Source organism: Vanellus vanellus (genome assembly GCF_965231255.1).
Source record: "Vanellus vanellus genome assembly, chromosome: Z".
Taxonomy (NCBI): Eukaryota; Metazoa; Chordata; class Aves; order Charadriiformes; family Charadriidae; genus Vanellus; species Vanellus vanellus.
Window position 1 is genome coordinate 36,648,827 of NC_138908.1, and position 20,587 is coordinate 36,669,413.

At 46.0% G+C, this 20,587-nt stretch overlaps 1 protein-coding gene across 1 annotated transcript in view; it reads right to left on the reverse strand.

Moving 5' to 3' along the window:
- GNE (glucosamine (UDP-N-acetyl)-2-epimerase/N-acetylmannosamine kinase) overlaps positions 1-9,072 on the reverse strand; it is a gene marked incomplete at its 5' end in the record, with an annotated part of 31,244 nt that extends 22,172 nt beyond the window's left edge. The window contains one exon of the mRNA XM_082498063.1: positions 9,022-9,072. Within this exon, the coding sequence (XP_082354189.1) occupies positions 9,022-9,072 (51 nt within the window). The remainder of the gene's footprint in view (positions 1-9,021) is intronic.
- Positions 9,073-20,587: the final 11,515 nt, after the last annotated feature.

Genomic DNA, 20,587 nt, shown 5'->3' on the forward strand with positions numbered 1-20,587 from the left:
CTGTGCACCTGTTGCCCTGTGATGAGGTGAGAAACCCTGCCCACCATGTCCCCCAGAACGGGATCAACCTTTTCACTGCCTTCACTGCCCCACTTCCTTGTGTGTAGGTGGGATCATCCCCTCTGCACCTCTCAAGCATATAGATATATTTATAACCCAAGTGCAGGGTCTTTCCTTCTGTAGCTCCTCTCTTACACACGTGCAAAGTACCATTCCTGCTGTACACCCCCAATATCTACTAGCTGTGTATCTACACATTTCCTCTGCATGGAAAACCATTCTGCCATGCAACATACACGTGTGCACATATCCGTGTGCAGCGTCGCTGCCTCTATAAGCCTGTTATAGCCATGTGTGCAAGGCAAGTCCCGCAACACACCTCCTATATGCAAAAATGCACACGTGCCCTCCTGTGGACAACCCTTCCATTCTCCCGACGTGCACACCTGTAAACACCGACGCCTACGGCCATTCTCTCTATCCCCTGGGAAACGACTCACGCCCACCTTTCCCCTCGCAGGGAGTCAGAACCCTCCCTGTACCTCCCCGAGACACATTCGTGCACACACGCCTTGGTGAGGCCCGTCCCGCTGACCCCACGGCAGACCTGCGCACCCACCCCCCGCCCAGGCCCGCCGGTCTCACAAGGCCCGGCCTTCCTCGCCCAGCACCCACCCTCCCAGCTGCGCCATAGACGCATGCGCGCCCACCTCCAGCCCTACGCTGGCCGCGCAGCCGACGCAGCTCTTCCCGCCCGATGACGCACCGGCGCGGCCACCGGCGGCTCTGCAGAGCTCCTCCCCTCCCCCCCCGCCACGAGCGCCGCCCGGCCTGAGCGGCACCAGTCCCTCTGGGCGCCCAGACCCCCCGCGTAGGCTGGACCAAGCCGGCGCGGCGCAGCCCCGCTCCGCGGTCACCTCGCTCCCCGGTTACCTCGCCCCACGCCGAAGCCGCAGCGGCAGCGCTGGAGCCGAGCGCATCAAAGGCCGAGCCGGCAGGATGGCCCCGCCCCCAGCAGGGCGGTCCTGCCCCGCCCGCCTCCGCGGAGGGCTGGAAGAAGGGGGCTAGGGGAGGGAGGCCGGGCGCGGCCGAGGAGAGGGCTTCCACCGGGCTGCCAACCGCCGCACCGTCTCCGCGCTCTGCAGCGAGGGGCCACCCGCGGGGCCGGGGCCGGGGCCTTTCTTCTTTCCTACCCTGGCACCGCGCACCTCTTGCCGCGGGCGTCTGCGGAGCGACGGGGCAGGAGCAGTGAGAAGCGTTGAGCTGGACATCTCCCAGACGAAGGGCTGAGCATGCAGGCTGTCCGTGTTGGTAGGGTCTTATGCTGGTTTGCCTTCACAGCCAGGAACTGTACCCTTGTATCAGAACACCCTCTTGCTGTTGGTTTATGTATGGAATAACCTGATACAATGTGCATCAGAACAATCCAGTTAAAACTACTGAGTGATCTTACAGCTTCAGTGGGGGTTACCATCATGTTAAGAGCTTTCAAAATGAGGGCTGTCTGAACCACGAACTGTGGTTGCCTGTAGGAGATGCAAAGCGAGGACAGACACAGCCCATAGCAATGCATGGAAGAGTAAGGAGGTTGCCTGACCTGTGTGGCTCATGAAGAGTTTCTGGGTGTGCTACAGAATTCTATGACTTTGGTGTTAATTCAGCCAAGAATGCCTGCATTTCCTTAAATCCTGTTGACTTCATTGGTATGTGATAACAATCAAGAAAGCTGTTAAACCAGCTGTCAAGTATGGCTGATCATCTGTGTGTTTCAATTGATTGTAAAAGAGATATGTCTTTTTTTCTCACACTGGATGTGTTTTGGATTCAAAGTGGTCTCTCATTAGTGAGAGTACTGCAACGTGGATCCTGGTTCAGTAATCTCAGCATCGTGTAACAACAGCAACCTTTACCCACTATATTTTGGTATAGAAGCACCTAAATAAAACATTTTGGTAGCTGGTGTCACACAAACCTAGTAAAATGAGAATTCTTCACCCATTTTTCTCCCTCTGGTAGATCTCATATTTGTGTGGCTGAAACCTGACAGTCTAATGTGGTAAGGCCATCCATCAGATCAGCTGTTTGGTACCTGCATTGTCACAGAATCACAGAATTTTCAGAGTTGGAAGGGACCTGTAGAGATCATCTAGTCCAACTCCCCTGCTAAAGCAGGATTGCCTAGAGCACATTACTCAGGACTGCATCCAGGTGGGTCTTGAAAATCTCCAGAGAAGGGGACTCCACAACCTCCCTGGGCAGCCTGTTCCAGTGCTCTGTCACCCTCACCGTAAAGAAGTTTTTCCGTGTATTTGAACAGAACTTCCTGTGTTCTAACCTGTGCCCATGTCACGTACTTTTTCAGTCCAAACTGTATCTTTGTTCATCCATATAATATCTGAGGTGTCTCAAATCCTTCTGCTTTTGCCCCCTACTTCTCAGAACAATTAACCTTAATAGTGATTCCTGTGTCTGACACGCCTAAAAGAAAATAGATGCAAGGAATGGGAATGGTTGTATTCCTGTCCTTTGAAGGGAGAAAAAGCTGACTTTTCTAGCAGTCACAAATACTTGTTTAGAACGGCTTTGAGGAACAAATACTGAAGTCTTCCACTAAAAACAAACAAAAAAAAAGAGATCTTAAATAGGAATTACGGCAATGTAATTTAAAAAGTAAAAAGCTTTTAAGACTTGCCTTTGGGAATTTAAAATTATGAACTGACTGTTTCCAAAGCGAGAGAGAAAGAACATCTTATGGTGAAGTTCAGAAGGTCCTCAAGCAGCTGTGGTCCAATGAGTCATAGCTCCTCAAAGCTTCAGTGTTTTGAGAATGTTGCAGCACACCCGCTTCTCAAATTACTGGGAATCTTAACTTGAAATACTGACCATAGGTAGTAATAGCAATTGGAAGGCACCTCAGGTTCAATTCATATCCCACTTAAGTTGTTTACATTGTTCTCTGCATCAGTAGGTTTTCTTTATGCATATTGCACATTGCCTAAAAACCTATGTGCATTCTGGAAGTGTCATTATATGTACGTTTGAATTGTCTCCTGTAAATGCTTTTGGGTTATGATAAGCTCAAGAGTATATCTGCAGCTGGTTTCACAGAAACAAAATGCTGGGGAAGAATCTGAACCATATTTGAGCATGAGTGTATGAAAGTATGTATACATTTACAAATTCTGAATCATACTAGTCTTATGCAGCTAGAAGCAACTGCGTAGTTAATTATTCTTACAACAGCATCAGTGCCTCTCTTGATGTGTTTTTTCCATAAATGTTCTAATGGTGTTTCGGCATCTTGCAGCACAAACTGTAGAAGGGGGAAAGTTTATGTTCCTTTTGGTTATTTTTCCCCCACAGACCTCACATATTACATAAATAGGATGAAATTTGTCTTGTGTTACTGAGTGAGCCCTGCCCCAAGGCTCTCCAGCAGAGAGACAAAATGCTATCCAGAAAGATGAGATGGGAGGAGAAGCCTCACCCCATAATCTCACTGCTCCAGTCAGCCATACCCTTTGCTACTCAAAACCTCTGATGACACTGTGAAGATGGCCTCCTGTTCTTGCCAAGGCCTGAGGCAAGTACTGGGGTTTGTTAGAGGAGTAGGGTCTCAGTGTTCACATTAATTCATTGGCCCTCTCTTCATAAAAAATAATCAGAAATGGTAACAGCCCTGCATGGACATTAATACGCAAGGTGTTGGGAAATGCTGGAGATGAAGATCTTATTTCTTTCTAGAGCGGTCACGCTACTTACTTGGCAGTGTTAGGTTAACAATTGGACTCAATGATCTTAAGGGTCTTTTCCAACCTAAATGATTCTACGATTCTGTGTTAAAATCAGGAGCACCAGCCCCCCAGGTAATAAGCAGAGTTGTGAATCTCATTGAAATAACTAGGAATTAGCTAAAAAATATCACAGGATTTTCTTTAGAGCTGCCAGTGTTCTATAACAGATTAACAGCCTCTTCTTATTGGAAAGATGGCATATGCTCATGTCTGGTGTATTATGATATAATTGCATTTGCCTATATCCTATAAAATTTGAGTCAAGTTTCCCGTAACTAGCTAGAGTTGTGAGATATGATAGAGGCACAGTATGAAAAGCAACCTCCGTTCTAGGGGACTTCTTGGTCAGGGATGAGAGTGAAATTGTATCCACCTGAATCCCATGCAAACCACTGGAAAGAGTGCTGGCAACCTCAATAGGATTTTTTTTAGTTTGTTCAATCTCTGCCAACTTGAGCCTTTATCTTAATTTCAGCTGAAAAAAAAAACACAAAACTTTTCTTTCCTGCTTCCTCTCTCTAAAAATAAAATAGTGGAACTGACCCACTTTTTGCTGTCATCATGTGATTCACTTTGCTTGTGTGTTCTGTTTAATCCTTCAAAAGGTTCTGTTTTCTTTACTTGGATTAAAAGCTCTTAAGGTTATGGTTTGTTTGTTTCTTCTGAAGCTTCACTCCTGTTCAATCCTGCTGGAATAAATATGATTGCTATTGCTGATTGTTGACACACATCAACCATCCGCTGGGGAATATGACACAGTTCAACATAGCCAAGCTGTCTTCAAATCAGTTGGTCTTGAACAATGATGGCAGCTTACGTTGAGGTGATTCTTGTGGTGGAATTCTTCCTCTTACTGTGCTGATGCCTGTGCTATGCATCTAAACCCCATGATCAGTAGACAACATGGTTTACTTAAAACAACTTACGGTACGTTCAAACAGGAATGAATAGAGCTGTCATACATACTCAAGAGTATTTGGACAAAAGCCAGCAAGGAATCAACTTGATTGGAAGTTGTTATCACTAGGTAAGAAAAGTGGGTGTTTAGCAAATACCAGATCCCAGTTTCCTCTTCAGGTACAGGTAGGAAGGTTATTTGTTATACATACTTGGTCAAGGAAACCATGCAGAACAGCCAAGTTATCTGGATGCAAATGGCTCTAATATGTGAAAGACCAGAAAGCAGGTTCTGTTAAGCTTTCTCAGTTCTGGTCAAGAAAAGGAGGGGAGGAGCCAAAAATGATCATCTAATGATGACTGCCTAATTTTTCCAATTAAAATTGACATACCATGTTGAAAAGACAGTTAAATGGCTGGCAGTAAGGAAGAATACTGCATCAAAGTCTAGACACTTGTCACTATTAATAAATACCTCCTGTGTTGCAAACAGGTCTAGAGGTTCCTAATTGCTATTCTTGTCCAACTAGTATCTCATTTTTACATCTTTCTTATCCCTTCTGAGGCTCTACAGCATCCTACTTGCATGCAGCTGTGTTTTCAATGTGGCTGTTGGCTGTTGAAATATTATGTCTTCACTGTTAATTCCTAATTTCTAATTTTAAGGGGTAATAATGCTACTACATAAAAAAATCTGTTAAGCAGAGATCTAATGTCAGGACTAAAGAATAAATAATAGTAAACATGTATTTCCACCTTTTTTCCATATTCAAAGAATTTGTTTTGTATGTAGTTTGTGGACTTTTACTTTGGCTATTAAATGCACTAAGACAAAAAATGTAACAAAAGAAGAAAATGTGATTGTAAAGATGGCTGCAGTACAAAGCATATAGTCAGTTTACAGTTTCAAAGACAGATGAGGAAATTTTGAGTGACAAATAATATAAAATAGGCAAAGAAGTGTAGCTGTAGCTGTTCACTAAGCAATGGGAAAATCCTCCTGTTTTGGAAGCTTGTAACACACTAGATATCATTAGCTGAGTTATTCAAATATCTTCTTTAATCATGTGACTTTTAGATCCATCTTAAATCCTAAACTATTACATGGCTATTACAATTTCCTGAAACCATTTCAGATTTTTCATTTGAAGAAGCTTGCAGACAGGTATGGAAGTCTCAAATGCCTTTCAAGAGCACAGTGTTTTCTGTTATCAGGCATTACACAAAAGTATATCTTTGTTTTTAATATTAGGTCAAAAATATAATCCTCATTTTCTGCTTGGAGTATCTATAGCCCTTATTTTCATTACCAGTAATCTCCAGAAAGAGTTTTGTTTTTCCGAACAAGAAACAAAAGTCAAGGAAAAGTAAAAATAAGCACACAATTTTAAAAGAGGTACTATCTCTAAAAAGTTCATAGAAAGCCTTCAACCAACAAACCTTCTGTAAATATGCTTTACTTAGACAGGAAGCCTTGTAAACGATGAAGAACAAATCTTTGGAGTTCAGGATGACATTTAGGAAAGAAAAAAACCCTCATATGTTAAGTGGCCATTTACTTATTTCCTTCTTTCTTTTTGATACTTATCTGGAAAAAAAAGTCATGTGAAGAGTGTGTCAGTCAGCTGTTATTTCTACTTAACTTTCAAGATAGCCTAATTTTCTCTGCTAGATTTGCTATCTATGTTCTTTTATTAAAGCTTTGATTTAGGACTGGATGTTTTAATGGAATTAAATGGTCTGGAATTACAAAGAAATAAAAGCAACTGCTGAAATATTCCCTGATTTTGCAGATAGCACAACTCTCCTAATAGATGTTCTAACTTCAACACACATGTCCATAGGCTATGCCGAGTCCCTCCAGGAAAGACCATACACCATTGAGACACTAGCAGTCTATTTTCCCAAGAGCCTCAATGTGCCAGGATGTAGGAGGTTACTCAAAATCATGTGGTTACAGATAATTTTCTGACTGGCCTGGCTGCTGAAGCAGTATTTATTAGAAACTCAAATGTCCCTGCCATTTGGCTGGTGAGACTCCATGTTGCAAGAGGCTCTCTCTCTTGCTGTTCCTGTGCTTCCTGAAACTTCCTTGTGTGCCTCTGAAAGGCAGTTATGAAATACTAACATTATGTAGCATGATGTCATGCCTGTATTTTCTCATACAAAGTTCTATGATCCATCTCAATCTTTTACAATGAAATTGTAAGACAAAGCATCCTATTTGAACCAGATTTTCAAAAGGACATTTTGTATTTTCAAAGATAAGTATTTAGTGGGAAAATAGCTATGATTGACTTCTACCACATAAAATCATGCTGGTTTATGGAAAAGATTACCGGGATCCTTGACTCTGCTCTAGTCTCAATTTTACATAACCCATTAAAATCTCCTTTCCCTAAGCAGCACAATGTTGATGGGAATCTCCTTAATTCTTCCCCCTAGTGTGGGCAGCTAAAGTTACTAGCTAAAGTTCTCCAGTTAAGTATAATATGCTAAAAGAGCAATAGAGCAGACGTGAGAAATCTTCTGGTAGAAGGGTGCTCCCAAATCAAAAAGCCCATTTAGTTTTTGTGGTCTAACATTCTAATTTAAAGCCTTGGAGGACATGCAAACATTCTATAATTTCCATCAGCATCCTTGATTTCCTTAATATGAACAGAGAACTTTGCTGATTTTCACTTCTGTCCCTAAGTTGATTTATTCTTTAGCATCTGATGTACTTACACAATGGTGTCACATTTGGACTTAGAGCACCATAGGGAAACACTGCTACAAGAGGGCAAAAAATGTTGTCAGTTAATTCCGTACTTAAAAATAATAAGGACAACAGACATATTTTCAGTGCTTGTTAGAAATCCATTGCTTTAAAGAAATCTGAGTCCTAGATGGATGCCTTCATTGGACAATATCCAAGGTGATAATATTTCTCAACACCTCCAGATCTCAGGGAGACCTGGAGCCAAATCTGAAGTCAAAGCTGGCTGGGAGACAAGAGGAAAGGGAGGATACATAAAGAAACACTTCAGAGAAAGAGGCATTTCCAGCTGACATGGTAAGACATTCAGATTCAAATGGAACAGGCCTTCTTTGTATAACAGGTACACACCTTTTGTTTTTTATTTTGACACACATGACCTCCCATGCCTTTTCGACACCCTTCCTGCATGCAGAGAGCCATATCCCCTGGTAGCTTAAAACAGTTGACAGGCAGCTGCAAAACCTGCTCTATAGGTGGCAAAGTGAACAGCTTGGGGCAACAGGAACTACTTCCTGCAGTGGGAGTGCTGGCCAAGGGGCAAGGAATCAGGACCACCCCTGGGGTGCTTGGCTGGCCCTTTGGTCCTCTCTCCAGTGCCACCTTCCCAACCTTTCTTGAGTTGCTGTCCGTATCCCTGCTGTATGCCTCTCCCCTGCCTTTCCCTCAATATTGCATTCGCTTCACTTCTTAGCTGAATGCCTTCAGAGAAAACCTACCCAAAAAATTACCCCACAGACCTCAAGCTCCCCTGCCCGCATTCATGTCTGTTCTCCCAACGCCTGTCCATATCCTGCTTGGATATGAATTCTTGGATGTGAGTCCATGCTTTTCTTCCCACTGTGCCTGTACAGCACCTGGCATGGTGGGGCCATTTCTCATTGCCAGCAGTACATCAGCAAAATAAAACTGATTAATAATCCTAAAACCCTGCCAAGACCACCCTCCAGGTAGTACCCCAACATCGGTGAGTTCAAACCTAATCTCTAATCTCCCAAATAATAGACAGAGAAGTCATGGTGACAAAGAATAGAGTCGAAGCTTTGCGAAGGTCGCCAGCTCCCCACAGCTTGCTACAGACTGAATAATGGAAAGAAAATCCTGAGAGAATGGGCACCAATGGGCAACCATTTAGCACCGTTCTCCGGAGAACCCAGCACGTTAGCAAATCCCACATGGCAGGTGGAGAAACGGCGGTACAGAGACCAGTCCTGTGTTTGCCCTGGAAGACGGCACCTGCCGTGACATCCCCGCCGAGCGGGCAGGGGAGGTCCCTCCCGCGGTTCGCCACACGCCGGGTGCAGGCTCGCCCTCCCCCGGCAGGGCTGCCTTCGTCCGGGCCGCCTGCAGGCATGGGCTCGGCGGAACCCTGCCTCCCCCGGGGAGGGAGCAGGAGACCTGGCCGCTGCCCGCCGCCCCCGGCTCGCTCCTCACCTAGGGGACAGACGCTGACAAAAGGCGGCTCCGGCAGCCCCTGCTCGGCGGGCAGGCCCGCAGGCGGTCCCCCGCCCGCTCCGCCGGGCCCTTACCCCTCGGGACTCCCGCCGGTGGCGAGCGAAACCGCTGACTTACGTGGGGGCCGCGGGCGAGCGGTTCCCGGCCCGGCGGCGCGTTGGTTCCCATGGCGGCCAGTGGGTCCCCGACGCCGAGCCGCTTCCCGGGCTGCTCTGCCTCTGCCAGGCCCGGGCCGCCGCGGGAGCGGCACCCGGGGCCAGGGCCGCACCGGGACCGCCCCGCGCCGCAGGCACCGCCTCTGCCCGCCGCCGGGCGGGGGCCGCGCTCGGCGGTGGAAGTCGGCGGAGGGACGAGGGATGCCAGGCATCTGCAGAGACTTCCCCGCTGTTCTGGGATGAGCCCCCGCCGAGCCGCGGCGGGGGTCGCCAGGCGTGCTGGGGCTTTAGCACTGCATTTGCAAAGGCCGTGCCGGTATCCTTGCAGGGCAACGTGGGAAACGGGGGTCGTGTTCACGGTGCCCTGCCTGTTTCGAGGTATGGCCTCCTAGTGTGCCCCCGTGTCTTGGGAAGCCATTTCCCTGCTGAATACCACCTGCAGAGCAGTTAGGAGATTAGGGCAGCCTTACTGCTGCTAAGACTACTCTGTATATATTACCAGCTAGAATCAATGACACCTTGTGTTTTTAACATTGCCAAGACTACCCAGATTGTTCAGAACAACAGGAACCTGCAGCTGTCTCAAGGCAAGGAGCTTGGGAAGCATGTGTCACACCTGCATCAAACAAGCAAGTCTTCCAAGTACAGGTCTGGAAGACAGCAGGAGATTTAGAAGTCTGATTCCAGCTTCTTGCCTTCACACACCCACCATTTCAAGGCTGCGTCTTGCTGTGGCTTCTTTGCAGCTGTACCACTGATCCCTTTCAAGTCCTGGGGAGTCCTGGGAAAGACATATTTGCCCTGTCCCAAAGGAGCCCTGCAGTTGCCCTTCTCACACAGGGGCCCGAGCTGCTGTGGGCACTCATGTGACCCCTGACTTTCAGGGTCATCTTGGGGCACTTGCAGTTCTTTCCTAACTGTCTTCTGGTTTCCAATATGTGTGCCTTAGTGTTTGCAGAGAAATTACTTGTCTCCAGCCATTCTTTCCTGCTTATTTTTCGTTTAACACACATGTTCAACCTAACACGTAATTTTATAGAAGAAGCACTTCACTAAGCAGGTCAGTGTACAGCACCTGTAAATTTTACTGATTGACTCTTCCTCTGTGGCCAGATTTATGCCCATTCACAAACAATTTGACAGTAGTGGACTATTGGTGAGATTTTTTTAACTTGGGATCAATGTGTTATGCTTGTATCTGTTTCAGTTCATCCCTGTATAGCCATGGCAGTTTATAATTTTTTGCATTCTGTTGGATTTCTAGCTGCTCATTTTATCCTGTTATATATCTTCAAGGCAGGCTGCTAAATAAAGCATCGGAAGAAAAGGAAGAACAATAAAGCAGCAACAAAAGACTTCAAAAGAGTGGGCAGTTGTAGAATCAGACAACAAGGAGGTACGTTGTTAGTTTACTATGAACTGTATGTTGCAATTCTTTCCCCTTTTCCACACACTTCTGTATCTGCGTGATTCTCCTTTCACAATGCATTTTAACTGAGAGTGAAAAAACTGTGAGTTCTTTTGCTGTTAAGTTCTCTGCTTTCTTTGTCTTGGAAAAATACCTTATTTTTCTGTCTGCAATCTAATCTGAAACCCACCAGTGTTACACTCTGTTCTACTGAAGTCACATCCTCCACACACGTGTTTGCAGTTCTTACTGCTTCCCAGCATTGAAACATTCACTTAACAGATTTTATTCTCCCAGGGCTGCATTATGCATGTGTGTATGTGTATGCATACACATAAATATATATGCAGGTGTGTTTTTTAAACATGCTTTCTCGGTGTGGGAGATTTCAGAAAAAAATCTGTATTCAAATTTCCCTGTATCAGATACTTGGCTTCTAAAATATCTCCATTGTTGACAAAAAAGGATGTTAGATTTGGAGCTTGAGGCTCGTTTTTTTCCCCTGGGACAACACTACATAGAAAGAAAAGCCCAAATTCCCTTGGGCTTCCCCAAGTCCAATTCCCTTCTTACTGTACTTTTGAACTTTAGCAGACATTTGTCATCCTGCTTCTCCAAATCTCACTGATCATTTGTTTGGCATGGGACCTTTACTTCTTACTCTCCTGATGATTAATATACTTCCAGAACAATTGGCCTTTGTTTTGGATTGATACTAATGTAAGTATCAATCAAACTCAATTGTTCCTTTGGTACTGTATTATGTAGCACTATGGAAAATTTAAGTCTGCCAGGAGCTGTGTCTGCTGGACCACTTGATGTTAACTTTACCTCCCAGCATAAGGTCTCTGCCTTTTGCTTTTCCTGAAACTTGGCAAAAGCGGGAGCCCCAGGGCACGGGATATTGGCCTGAGACATTCTTGAGTCCACTCTGAAAACTAACCAAATGCCTTCAGACAAATGAGCTCACTTGAGTGCTTGTAGGGACAGACAAGTGTTCATGTCCTAGTTCCTTGTGCCATATGAATTGTACTGGTGCTTCCGCTGGTGTGCAGGAAAACATGACCACAGGGTTTGGAGGTGCAGTAAAGTAGTCCCAAGGTGGCTGAGGTTCTGCACCAAAGTAGTTTGAACAGCTCAGTGTTGTGTGCCTTTGTCTTGGCTTCCCTAGCTGAAAGGTCACTGTTACTCTCAGGCAGGCTCTACAGACGTACCTGTATAGGCATGGTAACACATAAGTGTAAGGCTTTATGTGGGAGGGATGGCTGGGGAATGCGTAAAGTGAACCTTTGAAAATGTTTTCCTTCACTGTCCCTTGGCTTAGAGTAGCAATAGGTAATTTCTGTAATGTGTCCACCACTCCTCCACGCAAATAACAAACATAGGAGAGGGTTGTATTCTCCCTAATCTTGACTGGGCTTGTGAGTCACCTGAGAATATACAAGTTATTTGGGCCTAACTGAGTGCCTACCTTCTCACACAAAACCTGATCTTCAGATTCCATATCTTGCCTTGTCTTTTGGCCTCTCCTTTAGGGAACAAGTCTTGGTAAAGTTTTGTTGCTCACTGTCCACTCTTCCCTCCATTTGATCAGACCAGTGGCTTGGGGACAGGGGTGTTCTTCTGAGGAACAAGCTGCATGGTGACTGTGTTGCTTTCATTGCTGGCCAGATTGGGCAGTTGGCACACAGCTGACGGCAGCCTGGCTGTTTGGTAATGAGAGGGGAGAAGAAAAGGCTTTGCCTTTGTACAGTTGTATGGGATATTAAAGTGAAGGATAGTATAGCGATATATAGGATATACAATGATTTCCTCAAACATCCGTGCCTGTTCTCTGTGCCTTTCCACTGGCCTTTCCTAGTGGAAGGCAGGTAGCACCACCATTTCCCTGCTAATTTTGCCTGGACTTTCAACAACATGTTACAAGTTCACTTGATCTCCATTTTTCAGTTTATACAGTCTGGAGTCCTCTGCCCTGCCCGCATAAGGCAGCATTGGAGATGGAAAAAACTGAAATGTGGACCTGGAAGTTTTGCAGAACATTTTGTCTGCTCCTGTGTGGGACTTTACAACCGTGAGCTGGTGTTGCAGGAAGTTGAGAGTAAATGTTAACTCCTCTGGCCTTTTCTAGGATATACTTATGTCTCTGTGCTTTGGGGCAAGGAGGGACAGAAGGCACTTTCCAAGCAATCTCTGATTAAACAATTAATTTTGCTATACTAGCTTTTCTTGTTCTATGCTCCTCTTTATCCTTTTATTTGTGTCTGGGCTGTTCCTGTGAAAATGGCATGTGAATAAAATATGCTCAGAAAAGAGCAGACACTCTTATGTGGTTCATGCGCGCTCAGTTACAAAAATGTCGCTACAAACACTGCAGGAATTCAGTATAACAATTAGGACAGTAAAGTTACCGAAGGAGAAAGGAAGGGTCTGAAATTCCAGAATGACAGAAAAAGAGGTGGTTTCTACCAACCACTGCAGTGAGGGGCTGTGGACTCCTCAGGCCAGCTGGGGCCTTCCTCTGGTCCTTTTCATACCCTACGTACGAGTCTGGCCAGACTATCTGACAGGAGTGGAAGGGAGATCCTGGGCCCACAACAGTGAGGACTCTAGTTTGGGAGGAGGTGAGTGGGAAAGCCCTGTGTGGAAAATCCCTAGGCTTGCAGGCTTAATAAGACCCAGTAGCTTGTTTAGATTCAAATGGATGATGAATATTAGCTCACTCATATTCCAAAAAAGGTCAAAGCTCCATCCAAATGTCCAAGAGTGTTAATTGCCTTTACTGAAGGCAGTTGAGATTCTCTAGCTAGTGGCATACAATGTGGTGAATGGCTAATACATTTAGTTAGCCACAACTCATTGAAAGAAAAATCAATAGCATCTGAAATATAATAGCATCTCTCAGCTACCAGGAGCAAACCAGCACATTTATTTACATGTACACAGCCTGTTCCAACACTCAGTGAAATCAGATGTTACTCCTGAGTCAGTTACAACATCCTCTGTTGTAATCCCAATAATGTGGCTGTATGTAATAAGGTTCTCAGAGTAATGGGTTAGTACACAAGCTATGCTGTGCTAGAGGAAAGCATGTTTACTCCCACTTCTCTAATTTCAGAAGCTTCAAGCTCTGACAGACCTGCAGGATCCTGCACAGATGGAGTTCAAGGAAGTATTTGTAATGGTGGTTATCTTCTGACTATTCAGGCAGCATTGAACTACAATCCCTGCTACATTCTCGTGAAGCAGGAGTCTGGGAACACTACGTTTATATAGCTAAATAGGTGTGGAAGCAGGCTGGAGGTAGAATTCATTTGAGATGGCATGGGATGTTTACCTAGAAAACAAGAAGGGCCCATCTGGTGTCCTGTATTAAAAAAATGATCACATTTTGCTTAGAGGGTTTTACCTAGGAAGTTTGTAGATCCCCACATACCTTGGTGACTCAGGTTGACACTTGCCTTGGTGCTAGAAAAGGCAAATGACAACAACAAATATTTTGTGGGAGTTGAGTGATTAGCTCAAGGAAAGACATGTGGATTTCATAGCTCTCTGAGGAGGCCTCTGACCATATGCAGGAGTCATGTGGTCTAATACTCTTTCAGGAAACTGATCCATGTGGCTGTTAGGCCAGCTCACACATGATTTTTAGTGAGAAAAAGCATGCAGAAAAGACCACTAGTTTGTTATGGAGGGAATGCCACTGTTAGAGGATGGTCCTCAGACAACCTCTGCCCTTAACCAAACTTGCCTCCTACCTCGCTGTTGTGATGGGCTATAGCAGAGAGACCAGACAAGATCAAGCACTTTGCAGTAAACCTTCACAAGGTTGGCCGCTTATGAAGGGAGTACCATGGCCAGGTATCTGACCATGAGAGAGCTCTGGCTGGTGGTCTCAGAGCTCCGTGTCATGCCTTCCCTGACAGAACAGTGAGAGGCACTGAGTGCTCCTGTCCTAAGTCTCAAAGAGGTGCCTGCTCTGAAGGTGGCTCACTGCTGTGGCAACATTATATCTAGGCTTGAAAGTTGCCCTGGGAAGATTTAGCCAGCTGCTCTGGTATGACTCTGACAACTGCTTACTCCCTGTCCTTCGTCAGAGCAGGGAAAACGTGAGGTTTTCTTCCATAGCTGAAAATACCTGATCAGCAGAAGACAGCTAAGGATAGAGGTGTGCAGTTCTTTGGTTAATAGAAGATAGACAAGAGAAACAACATGCTCCTGTCAGAAAACAAGAGTGGTCCAGATTTACGTTGGTCTTTTCTCTGAGGAATGATGGTCACTCCACAGTTCGCAATGACCTTCCTCCCAGCCCTGTCTGAAAAGAGTCATCCTGAGTAAAGAGGCGCAGACAGGAAACAGCCCTCCCTATTATCCTAATCTTGCTTTTTAAGATGAAGTCCTTACTTCTATGTGCATTCACAGAAAGGTCTGAGTTATTGATGCCAGTGGATTTGTGCAGTTCCCAGCCCTTGGGAACAATAAAAACACTTTTACTTTGGTCCCAGATAACAGACTAAGGAGCCCAAAGTTGGACACAGGCAATTGAAAATGCCTTTCATGCATTACCAACGCTCAGAAAGCAGGCCTACAGCTTCACTTTCCTGATCTGTGGTCAGTAAACAATGACTGCCTCATGCCTCATGACTGCAAGGAACGATTAGGCCTCAGTTTGGCTGTTTGCTTATCAAGCACAATAAGAATGAATTTTTTTAAAATCTGGGAGACTGGGGGAAAGTCTGAAGCAAGGAGGACTTGATTCTCTTCTTGTTGGAAGAGGTTCAGGTTAGGGGATACTCAAGTAAATTGCACATACCTAAGGCCATGGGCCCTGATGAGATGCATCCATGAGTGCTGAGAGAGCTGGCAGATGTCATTGTGAGGCCACTTGATTGTCTTTGAATGGTTGTGGTGATTAAGAGAGGTTCTTGAGGACTGGAGGAAAGCAAATGTCACTCCCCTATTCAAAGAGGGCAAGAAGGAGTAACCAGGGAACTACAGGCCAGTCAGCCTCGTCTTGTTTCCTGAGAAGGTGGTGAAACAACAGATCCTGGAAACTATTAGTTCCTGGAAAGAAGGTGATTTGGATTATTCAGCGTAGATTTACAAAGAGGAAGTCCTGCTTAATGAAGCCGATAGCCTTCTATGGTGAAATGACTGGCTTGGTAGATGAGAGGAGAGCAGTAGGTATTGCCTACCTTGACTTCAGTAAGGCTTTTGATGCTGTGTCCCATAAGATCCTCAGAGAAGCTGATGATGTATGGGATTGATGAGCAGACAGTAAGGTGGATTAAAAACTGACTGAACAGCAGGGCCCAGATGGTAGTGGCCAGTGGCTTGACGTTTGAGGCCAGCAAGTAGTGATGCACTCCAGGGGTCAGTACTGGGTCCAATACTGTTTCAACATCTTCTTTAATGATCTGTATGATGGGACAGAGTGCAACATCAGCAAGTTTGCTGATGACACCAAACTGGGAGGAATTGTTGATACACCAGAGGGTTGTGCTGCTGGTTAGTGAGACCTTGACGTCATACAGTTCAACAAAGGGAAGTGCAAAGCCCTGGGCCAGGGGAAGAATAACCCCATGCGCCAGTATATGCTGGAGACTAACTGACTGGAAAGCAACTTTGCAGAAAAGGACCCGGAGTCCTGGTGGACACCAAGTTGAACATGAACTAACAATGTGCCCTTGTGGCAAAGCAGGCAAATGGTATCCTGAGCTACATCAGGACGAATATTGCCAGCAAACTGAGAGAGTGATCTTTCCCCTCTATTCAGCACTGGTAAGATCACACCTGGAGTACTGTGTCGAGTTCTGGGCTCCCCAGTACAAGAGAGATATGGAGCTACTGTAGAGAGTCCAGTGAAGGGCCCCAAAGGTGATTAAGGGCATGGAGCATCTTTCATATGAAGAAAAGGTGAGACAGCTGGTACTCAGAAAAGGCTCAGGGGATAACCTCATCAATGTGTACCAGTATCTGAAGAGGAAGCCAGGTTCTTTTCAGTGGTGCACAGTGACAAGCAATGGGCAGAAACTGAAACATGGGAGGATCCCTCTGAACATCACGAAACACTTTTTTACTGTAAGAGTGACTGAGCACAGGTTGTCCAGAAAGGTGATGGAGTCTCCCTCCTTGGAGGTTTTCGAAAGCTGCCTGGACATAGTCCTGGCAACCAGCTTTAGGTGGCCCTGCTTGAGCAGGGGGTTTGGACCAGATGACCTCCTGAGATTGCTTCCAGCCTCACCCATTCTATGATTCTGTGATAGACATTGTAAAGTATTGAAGACAGGTCATGTACTGGCAGGTGAAAGCCATGAGGGATGCTTAAATGTCTCTAAAATGATGTCAGACATGTATGTTTAAAAGCCCGAGTTATTCCTTGAGTATGTCTTGGCAGTAACCTCTCCGCAGAGCAAACCTGTTCATTCAGTGTTGTATCTGTGGAAGGGCAGGGTAGGATGTGGATCCTGTTGAAAAGGAAGAAGATATTTGACTTACAGGTGTTGGCTTATTTGGTGTGTCAAATGGCACATTACAGAAATTCCTGCAATTTTTTCCCAAGCATGAACTTTTTACAGTGTTTTTTTCTTTCTTTCTTTTTTTTTTTTTTCCTCATGGTCAGGTTTTGATTTTGTTGTTTGGTGCTTTGGATCCTTGTAGGACCAGGTATGTGTTTAGGTTTTATGGTGGGAAGGGACAATTTCAAAAACACGTGGCCTCAAGTATCAAGGTAGAAAAGGTCTGGGAGCCTAAATACCTTGATAAATCTGGGCCTCGCTGCTTGATACTTCAAAGGTGGAGATTATATTCAAGGTGGCTCTGAGCCAAGTGCCCAGGACTTGGTGTTTTTGAAGAGTAGGTCTGAGCCAGAAGACCTTGATAGAAGAGTTGAAATCAGGGTTAAGCACTGGTGTCTTTAAGCTGAGGGGCTAGGCTTGGGGTACATTTGGAATTTGGGTGTGCTGAATAGCAGAGAAAAAAAACGCTTTATTGATGAGAGAAAATTTTCAACATTGCACTTCATTTGCCTACAGGCACACAATCTTTCCATCCTAGATCACCTGCCGTCACTTCCTATCAAAGAATCATAGAATGGTTTGGGTTAGAAGGGACATTAAAGATCATCTAGTTCCAACCCCCTGCCAAGGGCAGGGACACTTTCTGATAGACCAGGTTACTCAAAGCCCCATCCAACCAGGGCTTAAACACCTCCAGGGATGGGGCATCCACACCGTCCCTGGGCAATCTGTTCCAGTGCCTCACCACCCTCATAGTGAAAAAGTTCTTCCTAATATCTATTCTAAATCTACCCTCTTTGAGTTTAAAACCATTACCCCTCGTCTTATCACTACATGTCCTTGTAAAAAGTCCCTCTTCAGCTTTCTTGTAGGCCCCCTTCAGATACTGGAAAGCTGCCATAAGGTCTCCCTGGAGCCTTTTCTTCTCCAGGCTGAACAACCCCAGCTGTCTCAGTCTGTCCTCATAGGAGAGGTGCTCCAGCCCTCAGATCATCTTTGTGGCCCTCATCTGGACTCAATCTGACAGGTCCATGTCCTTCTTATGGTGGGGGCTCCAGAGCTGGATGCAGTACGCCAGGTGGGGTCTCACAAGAGCGGAGTAGAGGGGGAGAGTCACTTCCCGTGGACTGCGGAGCACGCTTCTTTTGGTGCAGCCCAGGATACAGTTGGCTTTCTGGGCTGCAAGTGCGCACTGCTGGGTCATGTCGAGCTCCTTGTCAACCAACACTCCCAAGTCCTTCTCTTCAGGGCAGCTCTCAAACCATTTTCCACCCAGCCTGTATTTGTGCATGGGATTGCCCCAGCCCATGTTACACTTGGCCTCGTTGAACTTCATGAGGTTGGCATGGGCCTACCTCTCAAGCCTGTCCAGGTCCCTCTGCATGACATCCCTTTTCTCCAGTGTGTCAACTGCCCCAAACAGCTTGGTGTCTTTTGCAAACTTGCTGAAGCAGCACTCAATCCCCCTGGCGATGTCACTGGCAAAGATGTTAAACAGTCCTAGTACCAACCCCTGAGGCACAGCACTTGTCACTGATCACCACTTGGACATGGAGCTGTTGACTGCAACTCTTCAAATGTGACCTCCAGCCAATTACTTATCCACCAGGCGGTCCATCGGTCAAAACCCTGTATCTCCAATTTGGAGGTAAGAATGTCATGCAGGTCAGTGTCATGAGTCCAGGTAGATGATATGTGTTGCTCTCCCCTTGTCCACCAATGCTGTATTGCCATCATATAAGGCCACCAAATTTGTCAGGCATGATTTGTCCTTAGTGAAGCCGTGTTGGCTGTCACCAATCACCTTCTAATTTTCCACATGTCTTAGCAGAGTTTCCAGGAGGATCTGCTCCATCATCTCGCTGGGCACAGAGGTAAGAGTGACCAGCCTGTAGTTCTCTGGGTCTTTTTTTTTCCCCTTTTTCAAAATGAGCATTACGTTTTCCCTTTTCCAGTCAGTGGGAACTTCACCAGACTGCCATGACTTCTCAAATATGGTGGACAGTGGCTAGGCAACTTCACCTGCCAGTTCCCTTAGGATCCATGGATGAATCTCATCAGGTCCCATGAGTTGTGCACTTTTGGGTTCCTCAGCTGGTCTCGAACCTGGTGTTCTACAGTGGGTGGTACCTCATTCGCCCCGTCTCTGCCTTTGCCTTCTGTGGCTTGGGCCATGAGCCCTTACCAGTGAAGACTGAGGCAAAAAAGTCACTGAGTAAAAAAGTCAAAAAAAAGTTCCTCAGCCTTCTCCATGACCCGGGTGACCAGGTCTCCTGTTTTCTTTCTGAGTGGGCCCGTGTTTTCCCTAGTCTTCCTTTTGTCACCGATACACCTATAGAAGGCTTCCTTGTTGCCCCTGACGCCTTTGGACAGACTTAACTCTATCTGGGCTTTAACTTTCCCAGTCTGATCCCTGGCTTCTTGGACAATTTCTGTATTCATTTTCTGTATTCCTCCCAGGCTACCTGTCCTTGCTTCCACCCTCTGTAGGCTTCCTTTTGCTGTTTGAGATTGTCCAGGAGCTCCTTGTTCATCCACACAGCCTGTTTTTGCCTTTTTCTGACTATAAGCTAGGCTAAAACAGAAAGCTACTGGATCAGATACCATTGTTCTGCATTATTGTCTGTGGAGAAATATAGCTCATTGTTTGATTTGGGCTTTTTCCTGTTGCAAACTATCCTTGACAGTGTAAGAATGCTGTCAGGGTATTCAGGGAGGAAACAAGGAAAGCCAAGGCAGCCTTGGAATTGAACCTGGTGAGGGATGTCGAGGCCAATAGGAAGGGTTTCTTTAAGTATATAGGACACAAAAGGAAAACTAGGGAAAATGTGGGCCCGCTGTTGAACGAGACAGATGCTTGGTGACAGATGATGCAGAGAAGGCAGAGTTGCTGAATGCCTTCTTTGCTTCTGTCTTCACTCCTCGGGCCAGTCATCGGGAGACCCAGAGTTTGCGGGTAACAGAGAAAGTCTGGAGGAAGCAAGACTTTCCCTTTGTTGATGAGGAACAAGTTAGAGATCAGTTAGATAAACTGGATATCCACAAGTCCATGGGGCCCGATGGGATGCACCCTCGAGTGCTGAGGGAGCTTGGGGAAGTCATTGCTGGGCTGCTCTCCGTCATCTTTGAAAGGTCCTGGAGAACAGGTGAGGTGCCTGAGGACTAGAGGAAAGCCAATGTCACTCCAGTCCTCAAAAAGGGCAAGAAGGATGACCTGGGTAACTACAGGCCAGTCAGCCTCACCTTCATCCCTGGAAAGATGATGGAACAGCTTGTTCTGGGTGTTCAAAGCACCTGGAAGAAGAGAAGGTTATTAGAAGCAGTCAACACGGATTCACCAAGGGGAAGTCATGTCTGATTAATCTGATAGCCTTCTATGATGGGGTGACTGGATGGGTGCATGAGGGGAGGGCAGTGGATGTTGTCTGCCTTGACTTCAGCAAGGCTTTCGACACTGTCTCCCACATCATCCTCATAGGCAAGCTTAGGAAGTGTGGGTTAGATAAATGGACAGTGGGGTGGATTGAGACCTGGCTGACAGATAGAGCTCAGAGGGTTGTGGTTAGTGGTGCAGAGTCCGGTTGGAGGTCAGTAATGAGTGG